At 40.1% G+C, this 13,751-nt stretch overlaps 1 protein-coding gene across 1 annotated transcript; it reads left to right on the top strand.

Moving 5' to 3' along the window:
- Window positions 1-367: 367 nt before the first annotated feature.
- LOC115778017 (mucin-5AC-like) lies at window positions 368-4,158 on the top strand. The gene is made up of 7 exons (XM_030726026.1): window positions 368-1,132; window positions 1,832-1,896; window positions 1,984-2,132; window positions 2,230-2,462; window positions 2,665-2,726; window positions 2,907-3,094; window positions 3,208-4,158. Exons 3-7 carry the CDS (start codon window positions 2,006-2,008, stop codon window positions 3,483-3,485), a joined length of 888 nt encoding a protein of 295 aa, XP_030581886.1. The 5' UTR covers window positions 368-1,132; window positions 1,832-1,896; window positions 1,984-2,005; the 3' UTR covers window positions 3,486-4,158.
- Window positions 4,159-13,751: the final 9,593 nt, after the last annotated feature.

The raw sequence follows: 13,751 nt of genomic DNA on the forward strand, positions 1-13,751 counted from the left end.
AGCGGCTGAGACCACAACGACATCTGCAGACAAAACAACCACAGCTCCCGAGACTGCAACCACAGCTGCAGACACAACAACCACAGCAGCCGAGACTACAACGACAGTGGCTGAGACTACAACCACAGCTTCAGACACAACGACCACAGCCACCGAGATGACAACCACACCGGCCGAGACTACAACAACCACAGCGGCAGAAACTACAACCACAGCGGCGGAGACTACAACCACAGCTGCAGACACAACAACCACAGCTGCCGAGACTACAACAACAGCTGCAGACACAACAACCACTGTACACACCACAACCACAGCGGCCGACACAACAACCACAGCGGCCAAGACTACAACAACAACGGCCGAGACTACAACCACAGCTGCAGACACAACAACCACAGCGGCCGAGACTACAACAACAGCTAACGAGACTACAACCACAGCGGCTGGGACCACAACGACATTTGCAGACAGAACAACAACAGCTGCCAAGACTGCAACCACAGCTGCAGACACAGCAACCACAGCAGCCGAGACTACAACAAAAGCTGCAGAAACAACAACCACAGCAGCCGAGACTACAACAACAGCTCCCGAAACAAAAACAACAGCAGCCAATACAAGCACAGCTGCCGAGTCAACAACCATAGCTGCCGAAACAATAACAACTTCCATAACAGCAACTACATTTGCTGAAACAACAACCTCAGCATCCGAAACAGCAACTACAGCTCCTAAAACAACAACCGCAGTGGCCAAAACAATAATCACAGCTTCTGAGACTACAAGTACAGCGGCTGAGACTACAACAACACCTGCCAGAATCACAACCACAGCAGTCTCTCCAACCACAGTAGCTGACTCAACAACCACAGTGACCAAGATAACGACCATAGGGGTCGAGACAACAACCAAAGCAGGTGAAACAGCAACCACCGCACCGACACCGACCACACACGTTCCTGCAACAACTACAGCTACTCTAACATCATCAACATCTTCAGCAGCAACAACCAGAGCTACTACAAAGAGATACATCATCTTCAGATCCCTTCAGAGCAGTTTTACAGAGGACTTGTTGAATCAATCATCTGCAGCCTTCAACAGTCGATCTTCTTCAATAAAGGAACAGGTAAACAGCCTTTGTGAATTCCATAATGTTACTCTTAGATATTTTATCTGCTCATTAAAATCAGCACATAAGTTAACCCTTAACAGCAGCGATTGTCACCGGTGTCCCTGTTACCTGCCCTAACTTGCTGTGATCAGCTGGTTAAGACTAAATGTATATTTCACCGCTGAGACCTCAGATCAAACACACTTTGAATTACCATAATTGCGCAGCCATTTATCCTTTCCGACAATTTAATATGGTTTCTAAAAGTTGCCCTTCACTCCCAATATAACTAGTTATTACGGTAATTATTGCCATAATACTGCAAACAGCGGGATAGTGAGGTACTAAAAACTTTGAGTTGAGATTCACTGTTCTGAAAGGCAATTGCATATCATTCATATCATTTGTAAACTCATCAAACTAAATAGTGATCCTCTGTGCAGTCAGGACCCTGAAATTGGTCAAGGCAAAATTAGGATTCAAATGGAAATATGTATTCATCATGCAGTTGGGTCCCATTCCAGACACTCAAAACTCCCCATAAGGGAACAGCTTATTTATTTATTTTTTTTGTTTGTTTGTTTGGGTGATTCTGTGGGTAATCACAACACAATTTTCTTGCATTTGTTTATTGCCTGCTCATTCTACTTTACAATTTGTCACATATAAAAACAGATAAACATTGTTTTAAGGAATTCTGTTTTATGTTTTTAGATTGAACCTGCTTACAGGCTTGCGTTCCCTTCTGTCTTTGTCTCTCTGGCCGTGGTGGCGTTCAGGTAATTTCAGTATTTTAACATATTGTGTTAAGAGCACTGATCTAAGTTTGATATTCAAAACTAGGATATTTCTGTCTGTATTTGCAGGCAGGGATCAGTCATCAACACCATGGAACTCCAGTTTGTAAACTCATCCGTTCCTAATGACACTCAGATCAAGGATGTTTTGATTAGTATGACTTTAAAAGTCAAGGGCTTTGACATAGAAAATTCAACCATATCAGTCAGTGACACATGTAAGTAAATTTTAATCTTTTTGAACACAAAATATCAAATGTTTAACAGTGACTATATTAAACATTTTCGCCCTCTCTCCATCTAAATCTACCACAGCTGCAGCAACAACTACCACAGTTACCCCATCAACAACCACACCGGCAGAAACAGCCATCACACCTGCAGGAACAAATACCACAGCAGCTCCAACCACTATGACAACTGAGAAAACAACTACTGCACCTGTTCAAGTTTTTCTGTTTTTACAGTTCCTTGAACCATATGTACCTGAACTCAATGACCCCAGCAGCAGTGTGTACAAAGATCGCGAAAGACGGGTTAAAGAGACGGTGAGTAATCTTTCAGACTTAACAATTCTCTTATTGACTAAGAATCTTTGCCGTAATTTTTATCTAGCAAACAAATCTAGCAAATCTCACAAAATGTCTTCAGTTCAATAAACATTTGTAGATAATGTAATTTTGAAGGAGTCTTTCCTGAAATGTTTGTATGGTTTAAACTTTTTTTTTATCTTCTGTCTGGTTTTTGCAGTGTGATAGAGTATACCACCCAAAATTTCCTTACTACATTGGTGCCATTCTGATTAAGTTCAGGTAAAACATTTTGCTAACATTACTGTTAAGTTATTTTCATCCATATTACAAGTTAGTTTATTTATTTATTTCAAAATTTGAAAGATTTCAAAATTGTCATGTTCAACTTCAACATAGATAATACAATCAAACATCTCTAATCAGAATTTGACATTTGTCTCGCTTTCTTTTATCACACAGTATTGTTACAGTCCAAACACGAGTGGATAGAACTGAGGCAAAGGTGGAGCTTGTGTTCAATCAAACAGCTCCCAATGCAAAAGTCCCAGAGAAGAATGTCATTGTTCAAACTTTAAAAGATGCTATTCAGAATTCCAGCATCAATTTCACCATCACCATATTTCCTGACACAGTATCAGTAACTTCTGGTGAGTATTTGAAAATGGAACCAAAGTTTGTTTTACATTAATCACGGAACAAGAAATTCTCTTAGTCTGTACACATATATTCATTAATCCAATTTTTGAAAATCTTTATATAGTTCCTGTCAATGTCACGACTGCTGCACCAGCAACTACCAATTCCACGACTGCTGCACCAGCAACTACCAATTCCATGACTGCTGCACCAGCAACTACCAATTCCATGACTGCTGCACCAACAACTGCCAGCTCCACTATGGTTGCAAATACAGCTTCCCTACCTGCAACTGCTATATCTACTGCATCAACTGCAACTTCGGGTGGAGCACCTCACAAGATTAGTCCCAGCACTGCTTTCATCTTGGTGCTGTTGTTATGGCTTCTACCAAGTCAGTAATAGTATCTGTGCTGTTTCCATGTGGATGACCAAGCAAACAACTCTGCCAAGTTGAACTCTTTCACTGATATAAAAAAAGGGATTTAATGTCACTATAAATCCAAGGTATGTGATTATCTAAAGGGTTGTTTCATTTAAGGTGAACTTATAATCAGATCCATTTTTGTATTTATCGGACACATCAAAAAGAGTGGATTAGGTCTGTTGTCAGTATGAGTAAGTCGTTAGCCTAATAGTATAATTGCCTAAGTCATATTTTGGACAAAACTGAGATATCTATCTAAATGAATCTACACTGTTAGCAGAGTAGAATTAGGTAGGTATCTCAAAATATGCCAAAATATGACTTAGGCAATTATGCTATTAGGCTAACGAAGTATTGTTGGTTGGGAATGACCCTGACCTGAACAGAATGACACAGACAACTTTAAGCTGTTAATTGAATCATCAGCATAGACAAAAGATTAAGAAGTATGGGTGCTTTTATAGCCTAGAGACTTAGTACTTCATTCAGTCGCTGAGTTTAAGTCAGCTCCAGGTCTCTAGCTTTTTGTTTTGTCCCCATCTTCATGTCTGTTAACGGTTTCTTTCTCATATAAGAGAAAACATAAACAAATTGATGTTTTAGAATTTAAATAAAATAACAACAATAAACATTTTCATAGTATTCAAATGCTTGTAAAATTACACGTTTTGTTTGACTTCATGTAGATATCATGTATATTACTGTAACTTTGGAAAAAAAAAAAAAAAAAAAAAAAAAATATATATATATATTTTGTGTGCTGTGTGTGTGTATATATACACACACACACAGCAGCACCGGGGGTGGGGCAAATAACTGGGCCCTTTATACCCAAATAATAAAGCTCATCACAACATAATTTTACAACATACACATGCCCACAACAGCGGGAATGTGTATGTTATGAAGTGCCACTCATATTAGCATAGTCTGTAAAAATGCTCCACTTAATTTAAAATCTGCTGCCAAGTGACTGATGAGGACGTTGGTGGACAGTTGGATACGAGTTTTACCCACAATGCACTTGGAGAAAATATTGGCGATCCACTTGAAAATTTTAAATGTAAGAGTGAAAATAAAGCCAGTCATGCAGCACAACATTTTATTCAATATTTTACACCTACTACATCACTAAAATGATGTAAAGTTTTTAGCAACTATGACTCAGTCCTGACTGTGGCACCTTTAAAACCCCATGTAAAACATGAATGATGGGTAATGTAAAGTAGAGTATACCTATGGCCATATACCATGCTCATCTGTATACATTCAGGAGAGGGCTCACCTTCTCCAAATCTACTCGGATGTGATAGAGGCCTGGCTACCTGAAATCTTATCCACTCTCCTCTCTCCCATCCGGGCCCCCTCTAGGCCCGGGCCGAGGGTGTGCCATCCTCCCAGCCCCCCCCAGAAGCTCTGCCCCTGTATAGCAGATAGAAGAAGTGGGCAGATAGAAGAAGTGGCTGACAAAGAAATCCTACCAATGGCTGGCCAAAGCTAGACTGACAGATAGCACTAATCATGGCAGCACAAGAGTAATCTCTGAGCACAAGGTCGATAGTGGCTGGGGTGTACCACACCAGGCAAGACCCCAGGTGCAGGCTGTGCAGAGATGCCCTGAGAAAATCCAGGACATAACAGCAGGGTGCAAGATGCTAGCAGGCAGGGCACATATGGAATGCCATTAAGTCAACAAGCCTACTGTGTTATAGGACAATACATGCAGTATAATAAAACTTGGGACAAGAGACTCAATTTTCTCAATACTTTTCAGTTGGGGCACTTCATACATTAAGTGACTTAACACCCTGATTATGCAGGCCACATTTACATATTTAATATTGATGGATTCAGCACAACCTCGCCTTTCCAACAAGCCATCATATGTGTTTCTATGACAAACCTTGGCAAAGCAATTACAAAGTAAATGAAAAGATTTTGCATAGATATATTTTTTCCAAGATATAGTGTTCCAAGGTCTCTATCTACGCCATACTTTAAGATATTCCCATCCAGTTTTTTCTACTGGGTAAAGCAAAATCCTGACTACATACATGGGTTAAGGCGTGATTTTTTGCTTGTGAAGGAATGAGTCAGAAACACTTTAGTCCTCATGCAAAGAATTTATATATATATTGAATAATCAGAAAAATCACAGAAAACCGGAAAATTGCAGTCTGCAAGCAGTTAGCTGCAACCAACCTTACTGAGAAGAGTACTTCCTCTAAGCTAACCTAACTTTTTATTTCACTGCTACTCCACAACCCTATTGGTTCAAAAAGGCATCACCAGCTGAGCTAATGCACATGATCCCACCCAATTGTCAGGTAACATCCCCCTTAACTTACCATCCCCACATAGCCACCAGCAAGGGCGTAACTTTGGGTCCAACATTGGGGGGATTAAGCTCTCTGCCTATTTATCTATTTATTTATTAAATCGTTTACTTTTCTAAAAGGATTCAGGAGATTTTGGGTTAATTAGAAATGTATTAGAAATACACTGTAATGCTTTTACTATGTATTTATTTAACTTTATTTGTATTTACTCTGCAACTTCAACAATTAAGAAAAGGCTTACATTTTTCACGTTTCTTCCAACAGTAACAAGTATCTTTCATGAACCTGTTTTGTTTTACTACCAATTTTGCAGCCCCTCATTCCACTTTTAAAGAAACTGTTTTAATTTGGCCTGCCAAATATAATAAATATAATATTTTACAGCAGTCTGTTCTCCACTGAGCATGTGAGAGTTTAATGCAATCTTTACTATTAAACACGTTCTTTAGAGACAAAGGTTTTAACTTGATGTGTTTAAAATATAACGAGTCTCATCCTGGACCTTTCTGGGACTCTCATCTTCAGTCCTGTTATCAGTACTAATATTAGTCATTACTAACTAAATACATAAAATGTTATGTGTGTGTTCACTTGAGCAAAACTATATACTTGTCTAATGAGTTTAGTTTATTACATATTACAGGTATTGTACTGTGCCGCATGTGTGCAAATAACCACTTTTATCTTTTTCTAACGGAGCTAAAATACCTGAACCGGTATTCATAGTGTGTCTGGTACACAGCGGCATAGTTATTAAATCATCAGCTAACAATACATTTACATTTACCTCATTTTTATTTTTCCGCTTTTTTACAAGGGGTTCTGTGCTCTTCATTTTTTCAAACTACACCCGCTGCCCAGCAGCTGCTTCCACAAGAAAGCTGCCGCTTGGTAGAGAAAGCGGGTTGGGTGATACCAAGTTTTTGTGGGGAGAGGGGGGGGGGGGTTACATTACCAAATGATTAAACATGCTAGTAGTTTACCTAAAATTGATAATGAATAAAGAAAAATAACATGTTATTCATGTAAGATGTTTCTTGTAAATCGAAATGATGTGACTTTATTGGGGGGGGGTTATAGTGATTGGATCAGATTATTGGGGGGGGGGTCATAACCCCCCTATCTCCCCCGCAAATTACGTGCATGGCCACCAGAGGTCTGCCCGAGGGGTATTTTGTCCTGCAAACATGGCTTCAGTGTAGTTATGATTATCACTGCATGAAAAGTGGGTTTTTTGACAGTTTCTTGCATGTAATATTGCCGCGCGCCTTGAGCTTTCGGGCTCTCAGCAGGAGGCTTTGGCCAGAACAATAAACTGTAGGGAAACTGCCGTGGACTCTCTGTGTCAGTGCTCCCTCAGCTCCCCCCCTCCTCAGGTCTAGGGCAGGCTCTCATATGTAAAGGAGGTTTCTGTGAGTCATACAAATGCAAATCAAGTACTCACCAGTGGTCTCCAGTACTCGCCAGTGGTCTACCCCTCCCAACAGTTGTAAGCAGCATATTTTTATTTTGAGATATATGTAATCAAATTTATATTATCATCTTTTAAGCCTATTTTCATTACAATGTGACTACACATAAATTATACAGCGAAACATTCAAACAAGACTAAACTCAGAAGAAATCATTCTATTTTATAAATTAGTATTATCTAGTTGGAAATATACTTTTGGATGTTTTCAGCTTTTGTCCCTTTTTCCAATAAGGCTGTGAGCTTCTGTCTTGTGAGCCTTTGTCATGGAGTTTTTTGTGAACCCTGAACTTTAGTGGACTCAGGGAGATAAACAAAGGCTATAACTTGATTTTGGTGACACCACAAGCATTATTTTCATTGAAAAGCATACTCAGTTTTCAGTCTAATTCACTGTAACAAAAAGTCTGTCACACCATCATCCTCTTCTGTGCAGTGGCTTCCCAGCTAGCACTGAACATTCAGACAACATCCCATGAACGCTGCCATAAACGTTCAGTGAATGTTCACATGCATTAATGACATTAAAGACTACCAAGGCAGATGTAATAAGAAAACATATAAAACATATAAACTTTTATTTTGCTATACATGGATGTACATAAGAGATATCAGCAAAACTTTAATGAGAAAAATGTAAAAAAAAAAAAAAAAACGGACAGTGGATGTGTGTCTTCCAGCTCATAGGGGGTCGTTTTGACTGTTGGGTTTTCTCTGTATTATTGTAGGGTCTTTACCCACAATACAAAGCACCTTGAGGCGACTTTTTGTTGTGATTTGGCGCTATATAAATAAAATTGAATTGAATTGAAATGAAATGAATTGAATTCCGTGTGGCAGCTTCCTCGCCTGTGATTGGACAATACAGATCACGTGCGGGATCACACTGAAGGTCTCGCAAGACCAGAGGAAATCAGTGTCGTTCTCTTCCGTTCAAACTGAATGGTGTTCTTTGTCTATGCTGCTTTCCTGGTACAACAATGGAGGACATCGTCTATATTTTCAACACCCCAGAAGCTCCTCGTGAAAGCGGGCCTCTCTACCGGCCAGCTTCAACCAGCCCCGCTGCAGACGAGAAGACACTTCTGGCTGCAATGAGTGGGTTATCTCCTCAGTTATTCAAGTTTTTTGTAGCGCAACTGAAAGACAAGATGGGCGAGTGTCCTGGCAGTGAAGGAGGTTGCCTTCTGGAACAGTGTCACCACTGACCTCATGTTGGATGAGGAGGATGGCGTCTCAGAGGGCATATCGGGCTGGATTAAGACCCCCAAGCTTCCCCAGCCAGGAGCTCAGTGACCTCTGCGCCAAACTGCAAGACAGACTAGAAGCTCACCCTAAATACAACGCCGTGCACCATAAATGTTTGTATGCTGAACCATGCTCTGAGAGAAAGCCACCACCACATGGCCCAGAAGTAGCAAAGCATTATATGTCATAATGTTTTTGTTTTCTTTATTTATATATATATATATATATATATATATATATATATATATATATATATATATATATATATATATATTTATATATATGGATTATATGATGTGTGTATGTGCATATTGCTTTGTAAATAAAAAAAAAAAAAGAAATTCAAACTTGTGCCTCACAATTTGTTTCGCTTAATTGAATTCCTTTAATTGAGGTTATTAGCATGGCATGAATACAACATAACATACAAGGTATAATCACAGAAATAATAATTAAAAATAATTTTTATTACTGGGTTATTATTTATTTGGGAGGGGCTTACCCAGGCCTGTCTTTATAAAGGCCAATTGGGGACAGATCTACCAGCCAATCACATGTGAGTGCTGAATTGTGATGGCATTTTTTTCATCCAATGACAGAGAAGCCACGTGGGTCTGTTGCCACTGCTTCGGCTTGCAGCGCTGCTATTCATATGTAAAGTAGTCAACGCCTGCCGGCTCCCCCGTATCTCTACCCCCCGCTGCTTCTGGTGGTACGTAAACGACCATATCCGTCTCAGGCGAACGAAAATGCGCATCCCCGTATGCTGACGAAAGCTGTCGTTTACTAGCGGCGCCCGCGTCAGTATACGGGGACGAATATGTTTCTTTTCGTGCAGTGTATTTTGCTTAAGATTGATTACATACTCACAGTAATGGCCTGGCAGAATCCCCACTTGAGTCCCCGTTCCATTCCTAGAAAAACAGGTGTAATTTCCTGCATACACTACAACAGAAGGTGGAATGTTAGCACGTTTCACTTTTGGATACAAATAATTCAGTGTTACAGGTACCGGGTTTTGGAGCATTGGTCTGTTTAAACAGTTTGACGGTGCAAAGCAGGCCCTCTGGATCATTTCTCAGGCTTAAACGATAAGGCGCTGTACCCAATGTGGGCCGTGCCTTAGCACACGCCACACAATCCGACTTGGCTGTGGTCTCAGCAGTATATTTCACCCACTTCAACCAAATGTTTCTATCATCATACCCGGTTTCTATGGCCAACTTGCTCTCATAAGTTACATTCATGAGATAAGTGACTGCTGGTGTGCCAGTTTTTTAATTTTTGGATCAAGTCACCGTCAACTGTACTTGCGTTTAATGGTACAGCTGATTGTGACTTAGGTATTACTTTTATTTCTAATATCCCCATTGGGTCATAGTCTGCGACCCACACCCCTAATTCATACAGTCCTGCATCAGTCAATTGTGCTGTTTTTATGGTGATGTAGATCAGATTGCAACTATTGGGCTCACAGTGTGACAGAGTGACACCATTAAACATTGAGATTCTGTCAACCAAAGGCCCTGGGTTTTGGTTATAACCCACTGCCATGTACCTCATCATATTCCAATAACCCCAATCCTCCCCCTGTGTATTAGCCAACACGTACTCTCATTTTACACAACCCACGCCCTTGCTGTATTTACACAAATACTTAGGGGTCGTCTGGTAACCCTTTGGATAAGTCCCACAAGGTATGATTGTACACAGATCAAATAAGGCAGTCCCATTGTAACAGTCATAATTGTGGTGTCTCTTAACGAAAGCCTAAGTTTTTCGTTAATGATGTCACCAGGGTGCGCCCACTGCTCCTCTGTAGAGAGCGCGGGAGACACGTTTGCAGACGGACATTTGGCTTGAGGCGAACCTCTAATTTTCTTTCCTTATTCTTTGTATCATCACAGGTTGTATGAACACTGCTCGTTTTCATGTGTGGTAATGTAGCAGCCGTTCAACCGGGCTTTATAAGGTTGGTGAGGAATACATTTATTAAAGGACAACACTGTGGAATTCCCAGTAAATGTGGTTGTGCGCTTTTGGCTTCCTAATTGGGAAAATCAAAAACCTGTTTTATTTGTTATTATCTATCGTCCACCTGGTCCTTACTCAGAGTTTCTGTCTGATTTCTCAGACTTTGTATCTGATTTAGTGCTCATATCAGATAAAATAATTATAGTGGGTGATTTTAACATCCATGTAGATGCTGAGAATGACAGCCTCAACACTGCATTTAATCTATTGTTAGATTCAATTGGCTTCTCTCAAAATGTAAAGGAGCCCACCCACCACTTTAATCATACTCTGGATCTTGTCCTAACATATGGCATAGAAACTGAAGACTTAACAGTATTCCCTGAAAGCCCCCTCCTGTCTGATCATTTCTTAGTAACATTTACATTTACTTTAATGGATTACACAGCAGTGGGGAATAAGTTTAATTACAGTAGAAGTCTTTCTGAAAGTGCTGTAACTAAGTTTAAGGATCTAATTCCTTCATTGTTATGCTCTTCAGTGCCATGTGCCAACACAGTGCAGAGCAGCTACCTAAACTCTGCTCCCAGTGAGGTCGATTATCTCGTCAATAGTTTTACATCCTCACTGCATATAACTTTGGATACTGTGGCTCCTCTGAAAAGGAAAGCTTCAAATCAGAAGTGCCTGACTCCGTGGTATAATTCACAAACGCACAGCTTAAAGCAGATAACCCGAAAGCTGGAGAGGGAATGGCGTCTCACTATATTAGAAGATGCTCATTTAGCCTGGAAAAAGAGTTTGTTGCTCTATAAAAAAGCCCTCCGTAAAGCTAGGACATCTTACTATTCATCATTAATTGAAGAAAATAAGAACAACCCCAGGTTTCTTTTCAGCACTGTAGCCAGGCTGACAAAGAGTCAGAGCTCTGTAGAGCCGAGTATTCCTTTCACGTTAACTAGCAGTGACTTCATGGATTTCTTTACAAATAAAATTTTAGACATTAGAGAAAAAATTATTCATAACCATCTCAAAGATTATTCTTCATGTTCGGCTGCTTTCAGCACTGCTGGTATTTGTTTAGACTCTTTCACTCCAGTTGATCTTTCAGAGTTAACTTCAATAGTTACTTCCTCCAAACCAGCAACATGTTTGTTAGATCCCATTCCTACTAGACTGTTCAAAGAAGTCTTTCCAATTATTGATGCTTCAATCTTAAAAATGATCAATCAGTCTTTATTAGTTGGCTATGTACCACAGACCTTCAAGGTGGCTGTAATTAAACCTCTGCTTAAAAAGCCATCACTTGACCCAGCTGTCTTAGCTAATTATAGGCCAATCTCCAACCTTCCTTTTCTCTCAAAGATTCTTGAAAGAGTAGTTGTAAAACAGCTAACTGATCATCTGCAGAGGAACGGTTTATTTGAAGAGTTTCAGTCAGGTTTCAGAATTCATCACAGTACAGAAACAGCATTAGTGAAGGTTACAAATGATCTTCTTAGAGCCTCTGACAGTGGACTCATCTCTGTTCTTGTCCTGTTGGACCTCAGTGCAGCTTTTGATACTGTTGACCATAACATTTTATTACAGAGATTAGAGCTTGCTATAGGTATTAAAGGTACTGCACTGCAGTGGTTTGAATCATATTTATCTCATAGACTCCAATTTGTTCATGTAAATGGGGAGTCTTCTTCACACACTAAGGTTAATTATGGAGTTCCACAGGGTTCTGTGCTAGGACCAATTTTATTTACATTATACATGCTTCCCTTAGGCAGTATTATTAGAAAGCACTGCATCAATTTTCATTGTTATGCAGATGATACTCAGCTTTATCTATCCATGAAGCCAGATGACACACATCAATTAGTTAAACTGCAGGAATGTCTTAAAGATATTAAGGCCTGGATGACCTCTAATTTCCTGCTTCTAAATTCAGATAAAACTGAAATTCTTGTACTTGGCCCCACAAATCTTAGAAACATGGTGTCTAACCAGATACTTACTCTGGATGCATTACTTTGGCCTCCAGTAACACTGTGAGAAATCTTGGAGTCATTTTTGACCAGGATATGTCCTTCAATGCACATATTAAACAAATATCTAGGACCGCTTTTTTGCATTTGCGCAATATTTCTAAAATTAGAAACATCCTTTCTCAGAGTGATGCTGAAAAGCTCATTCATGCATTTATTACTTCTAGGCTGGATTATTGTAATTCATTATTATCAGGCTGTCCTAAAAGCTTCCTGAAAAGCCTTCAGCTGATCCAAAATGCTGCAGCTAGAGTACTGACAGGGACTAGAAAGAGAGAGCATATTTCTCCCATATTGGCTTCTCTTCATTGGCTCCCTGTTAAATCTAGAATAGAATTTTAAATTCTTCTCCTCACATACAAGGTCTTGAATAATCAGGCACCATCTTATCTCAAAGACCTCATAGTACCATATCACCCCAACAGAGCACATCGCTCTCAGACTGCTGGCTTACTTGTGGTTCCTAGGATACTTAAGAGTAGAATGGGAGGCAGAGCCTTCAGCTTTCAGGCGCCTCTTCTGTGGAACCAGCTTCCAGCTTGGATTCGGGAGACAGACACCCTCTCTATTTTTAAGATTAGGCTTAAAACTTTCCTTTATGATAAAGCTTATAGTTAAGGCTGGATCAGGTGACCCTGAACCATCCCATAGTTATGCTGCTATAGGCCTAGTCTGCTGGGGGGTTCACATAATGCACTGTTTCTCATTCACCTTATTTACTTTGTTTATACTCCACTCTGCATTTAATCATTAATTGATATTAATCTCTGGCTCTCTTCCACAGCATGTCTTTCTCTCCCCTCAGCCCAACCGGTCGCAGCAGATGACTGCCCCTCCCTGAGCCTGGTTCTGCTGGAGGTTTCTTCCTGTTAAAAGGGAGTTTTTCCTTTCCACTGTCGCCAAGTGCTTGCTCATAGGGGGTCGTTTTGACGGTTGGGTTTTCTCTGTATTATTGTAGGGTCTTTACCCACAATACAAAGCGCCTTGAGGCGACAGTTTGTTGTGATTTGGCGCTATATAAATAAAATTGAATTGAATTGAATTGAATAAGTACCCCCGCCGCCTCCTCTTCACCACCGAACGCAACCCAGACGTTACACCATCCTGACCCTCAACAAACTGTAGTTGTATTAGCTGAGATTTTACAACTACCACCAGTGATATGGTTAACAA

Source organism: Archocentrus centrarchus, unplaced genomic scaffold (assembly GCF_007364275.1).
Source record: "Archocentrus centrarchus isolate MPI-CPG fArcCen1 unplaced genomic scaffold, fArcCen1 scaffold_94_ctg1, whole genome shotgun sequence".
Lineage (NCBI taxonomy): Eukaryota > Metazoa > Chordata > Actinopteri > Cichliformes > Cichlidae > Archocentrus > Archocentrus centrarchus.

Excerpts from the sequence above, each read along its gene's own strand:
- LOC115778017 (XM_030726026.1), top strand. The coding sequence starts at position 2,006 with ATGGAACTCCAGTTTGTAAACTCATCCGTTCCTAATGACACTCAGATC. Across the intron at positions 2,133-2,229 it reads CATATCAGTCAGTGACACAT|CTGCAGCAACAACTACCACA; the intron begins GTAAGTAAATTT and ends AATCTACCACAG. Across the intron at positions 3,095-3,207 it reads CACAGTATCAGTAACTTCTG|TTCCTGTCAATGTCACGACT; the intron begins GTGAGTATTTGA and ends ATCTTTATATAG.